Source organism: Danio aesculapii, chromosome 19 (assembly GCF_903798145.1).
Source record: "Danio aesculapii chromosome 19, fDanAes4.1, whole genome shotgun sequence".
NCBI classification, from domain to species: Eukaryota; Metazoa; Chordata; class Actinopteri; order Cypriniformes; family Danionidae; genus Danio; species Danio aesculapii.
The window spans coordinates 43253352-43258351 of NC_079453.1; the positions used below are offsets into that span (position 1 = coordinate 43253352).

At 32.3% G+C, this 5000-nt stretch overlaps 1 protein-coding gene across 2 annotated transcripts in view; it reads left to right on the plus strand.

The window, feature by feature from the left end:
• LOC130247004 (cytoplasmic dynein 1 intermediate chain 1) overlaps positions 1 to 5000 on the plus strand; it is a 160043-nt gene that overhangs the window by 144649 nt on the left and 10394 nt on the right. For both annotated transcript variants that reach the window (XM_056480181.1, XM_056480182.1), the window contains one exon: positions 1053 to 1193. In XM_056480181.1, coding sequence (XP_056336156.1) covers positions 1053 to 1193 — 141 coding nt within the window. The remainder of the gene's footprint in view (positions 1 to 1052; positions 1194 to 5000) is intronic.

Genomic DNA, 5000 nt, shown 5'->3' on the forward strand with positions numbered 1-5000 from the left:
GTCATTTAACTATAAGAGCAGCAGTGAATAAGTGCTATAGACAAGTTTCAGGTGTGTAAAGTCTAAGAAGCAAAGCATTAGTAAAGTTTTTTATTTATTAATTTTTTTGGAGAGAGTACAGTTAGTGGTATAGCCAGAGAGGCAGTTACAGATTAGGAAGGAAAGTGGAGACTAAACAGCTGAGTTTTTAGTAGTTTCTTGAAGACAGCAAGTGACTCTGCTGTTCTGATGCAGTTAGGGAGTTCATTCCACCAACTGGGCAGATTGAATGCGAGAGTTCGGGAAAGTGATTTCTTCCCTCTTAGAGATGGAACAACGAGGCGACGTTCATTCACAGAACGCAAGTTTCTGGAGGGCACATAAATCTGCAGAAGTGAGAGCAGATAAGAAGGAGCAAAGCCAGAGGTCGCTTTGTAAGCAAACATCAGAGCTTTGAATTTGATGCGAGCAGCAACTGGCAGCCAGCTATTAATATGAAATATTACAATTAATATTATTAATACAATGTAAACACCCCAGGGGTCGCAATCCATTAAAAATAAAAATTAAAGGCTGATGGCTTTTAATTTACATGTTGTTGTTGTTTTTAAATGTAACTAGTAAATACCATTTTTATTTTCTGTATGTTATGGATAAAATATGGCAATTCTAATAGTTTAATTAAGTTTATTTGATTTTTTTTAATTACCAAGCGACGCCCCCTCAGACCCCTACCCCCACCACAATATCCCTAAACCCCACAGGGGGTCCCGAGCCCCACTTAGAGAATCGACGTTCTAGACAACAGTAACTAGACCCTTTAAAGAAATCAAAATTTACAATGTTTATTGTGCGAGCGCACATTGTTATTCTTTAGGTGAAGTTAATCCGTGTACGTTAATCCACTGAAAGTAAAAGTTTGCTTTGGTAATCTTCAGTCATAGTCTGAACATTTGCTTCTGATTTCGGAGTGGTTGTTTCAGCTCATTCTAAATAGTTTGAACAAGTATTTTATTTAAGTATACTCCCCCATATATTTTTTTACCTTGTTTTTTTTTTGTGTGTCCCGTCAGCAAAACAAGCCGCTGTACTCGTTTGAGGATAACGCAGACTATGTGTACGATGTGATGTGGTCCCCGGTTCACCCCTCGCTCTTCGCGGCTGTGGACGGCATGGGACGCCTGGATCTCTGGAACCTGAACAACGACACTGAGGTGAGGAGACTCTCTCGGTTCAGATCCCGCCAGGCCAGAGACGCATCAAAACAACAACAAGTTCCTCTCTGTGTGGGCGTCTCCCCGCAGGCCACGCTTAAATCAGCTCCTGACAGCTCACACACACATAGTCTGCAAGCTTGAGACTAATTACTCCGATGTGTGCGGATTCCTCTCTCTCGCCGCCATTCCAGAGTCATTGAGTTCCCATGGGCTGCAGACCAGCAGAGCGCTGCAAACTCTTAAGATTTATGGACAATACAGCTCAGGTTCACTAGAAAATATAATATAAGAATATATATGGAAAATATGAATTTACTATTTGGTGTTTTTTCATTGTTTTTCAAGCACAAATACCGAATTATCTTTAAAGCAAGTTTTGATTGAGAGGGAAAATTAGGTAAGATAATTACTTGTTTTAAAAGAATACATATCTAGATGTTAAGATATGCATTTATATACACACTACCAGTCAAAAGTAAAAATTGAGAAATGTTATTGCACTATAAAATAACTGTTCAAAAGTAGTTTATCATTTAATTTTATCATTTACTCCAGTGATTTTAAAGATTAATTTTCAGCTTCATTACTCCAGTGTTCAGAGTCACATGATCCTTCAGAAATCACTCTAATATTAATTATTATTGTTATTATTATTATCATTGTTGTTATTGTTATTATGGTTATTATTATTATTACTACTATTATTATTATTATTATGGTTATTGTTATTATTATTACTATTATTATTATTATTGTTGTTATTGTTATTATTATTATTATTATGACTATTAATATTACTATTATTATTATTAATATTATTATAATTATAGTTATTGTTATTATTATTACTATTATTATTATTGTTGTTGTTGTTATTATTATTATTATTAATATTATTATTACTATTATTATTATTACTGTTATTATTATTATTATTGTTATTATTATTATTATTATGGTTATTGTTATTATTATTATTATTATTATTATGTTGTTGTTGTTGTTGTTATTATTATTATTACTATTATTATTATTATTATTATTATTATTATTATTAATGGTAATAGTAATAAAAGCATTAATGACTGGAGTAATAATTTCATTTGAAACTACATACAATAAAAAAGCAGTTATTTAAAATGGAAATAAATATTTAACAAAAATGTTTTACATTTATTAATTTTATTTAATAAATGCCGCCTTGATGAACAGAAGCATTTTCCTTAAAAAAACAAACATGAAAAAAAGAAAAAACTGAGCTCAAAATTTTGGCCGGTAGTGTGTGTATATATTTCTTTTTCATATTATATTATATTATATTATATTATATTATATTATATTATATTATATTATATTATATTATATTATATTATATTATATTATATTATATTATATTATATGCACTGGCAAAATCTGTCAAATTAGGTTATTTACCTTGCTTTTGCAGTGTCTATAATTGTTAATAATTTAACATTTGTTAAGAGAATGAATATCTAGATTTTAAGATATGTATTTAAATATAAAGTATATTTCTTTATTATATTATATTATTCTTTATATATTTGATTATTTTTCAAAATCAGTCAAATTAGGTTATTTGCTTTTTGTTTTACAATGTTTTTAATCGTCATACAATTCATAAGCAGTTTATATATAGTTTAAATTTCTATAAATCAGATAGAAAAGATAGAGAATATATAAATAAAAATGTGTCAAATTTGAACCAAATAATTATTCTCTGATGATGAACATTTTTTTTGTTAAATTAGCAAAAGAAATGAGAAAAAAATTGCCAAGAAGGTCGCTGAATTGTCAAATTTATTTATAATTATAAAACAAGTATAAGGGATTGCATATAGTTTCTCTGAAAAACAATTAGTTATAATATCATTCACTATTTGGCTGAAAGATAGATATATATATATCTAACAGTATATATATCTATAGATAAATATATCTTTAAAACTGGGCCAAAACAAGACAGATTTTCTTTTTTAGACTGTAGAAAAAGAATACAAAAATTTAGTATAATTTCAACACATTAATTCTCTAAAGCTCAGCTTTTACTGGTCTGAGATTTACTGACATTTATTGATTTAAGAAAAATAAACTGTAATATATTTATGTAGCCTTTTATCATGGGTCTTCCAATACAATTTCAAAAGAAAAAAAAATATATATTTTTCTGGTGCGAGGATCACTATTTAAATTTTAATTCTATAAAACAAACCTGAAATTGAGCTAAATTTAGAAGTTTTGCTTGATGTTTTTAAGGATTGTTGAGAAAACAAGGCAGAAACACTGATTAAATGCAGTGTGTTGGCATGTAGAATGGTGAGCTCATATTAACTGTCATATGCCGGATCCAGCAGCGTATATCACTGATAATGGATTGTCATCACACATCACATGCTAAGATATCGTTATATACTGTATGACAGTCACTCAGTGCCGGACGAGACTGTGGCCATCTATCTTGTGTGACATGAGAACTGCTCTGCCTGTCCACTGAGAAATGCACACCCACTGTCATCACACACACACACACACACACGCTGTTTTAAGATCAGCTCTGACTGACAATGAGAAATACACACCCACTGTCATTACACACACACACACACACACACACAAACACACTGTTCTGAGATCAGCTCTGACTGTCCACTGAGAAATACACACCCACTGTAATCCCACACACACTGTTCTAAAATCTGTTGTGACCAATAAATGTGTCCATCATTGTAAATCATATGTACTAAATCAGCTTGAAATCAAATCTGTGCTTATTTACTTTCTAAACACACGTTTCTGGCTCTTTCGTTTGAGAAGAATGCATTTTTGTGATAAAAATTCCTTATTTTTTTCGATCAGTTGTCATACGGGGACCACTTTACATGCTCTAGTCAAATCTAAAATCTAGTCAAATCAAATCTAGTCATATTTAAAAAATAATAATGAAATCAGCAGTATTCTGTGCATTGAGAGAAATTAGGCATCACAATATTAAAATTAGGGCATCACGGTGGCGCAGTGGTTAGCACAATCACTTCAAAACAAGAAGGTCGCTGGTTCGAGCCTCGGCTGGGTCAGTTGGCATTTCTCCAGGAACAGGTGAATTGGGTAAGCTAAATTGTCTGTAGTGTATGTGTGTGAATGAGAGTGTATGGGTGTTTCCCAGTGATGGGTTGCTGCTGGAAGGGCATCCGCTGCGTAAAACATATGCAGGATAAGTTGGCAGTTCATTCCGCTGTGGCGACCCCTGATTAACAAAGAGACTAAGCTTAAAAGAAAATAAATGAATATTAAAATTAATATTACAACAAAGGCAGTGCTTAATTTGTCAATTATGAGGTCCTGGAACAGATTGGGGTAACGGATCTGGCATGTTACCCGTGGATGTAGAGGTGCCATTGGATGGTGGAGGGGTTGTCGTCGCACACGAACGTAAAGAGAGTTGGGGAGTCGCGGAAGAAAGTGAAAGTGAACAGCGGATGGGGGAGGAGGGCAGTTGAGGAGGGAGATCGGTAAAATGAGGTGCCGGATCTGGCATGTTCCGGCACAAATTAAGCCCTGAGCAAAGGTGAGTGTAAGTGCATCATTAAATGTAATATTATTGAAATTTGAAGCTTTTAAAATTAAACAAATATATTTTTTGTTATTATTATTATTTTTTATTAGCATAGCTAATGGAGATCCAGTAAATACATGCACAATGCACAGTATAAAAACAGTATTGAGTCCTGCTGAGAACTCCATAAAATTAACAGTGATGAATTCCGCATATATAAAGATTAATTTAAC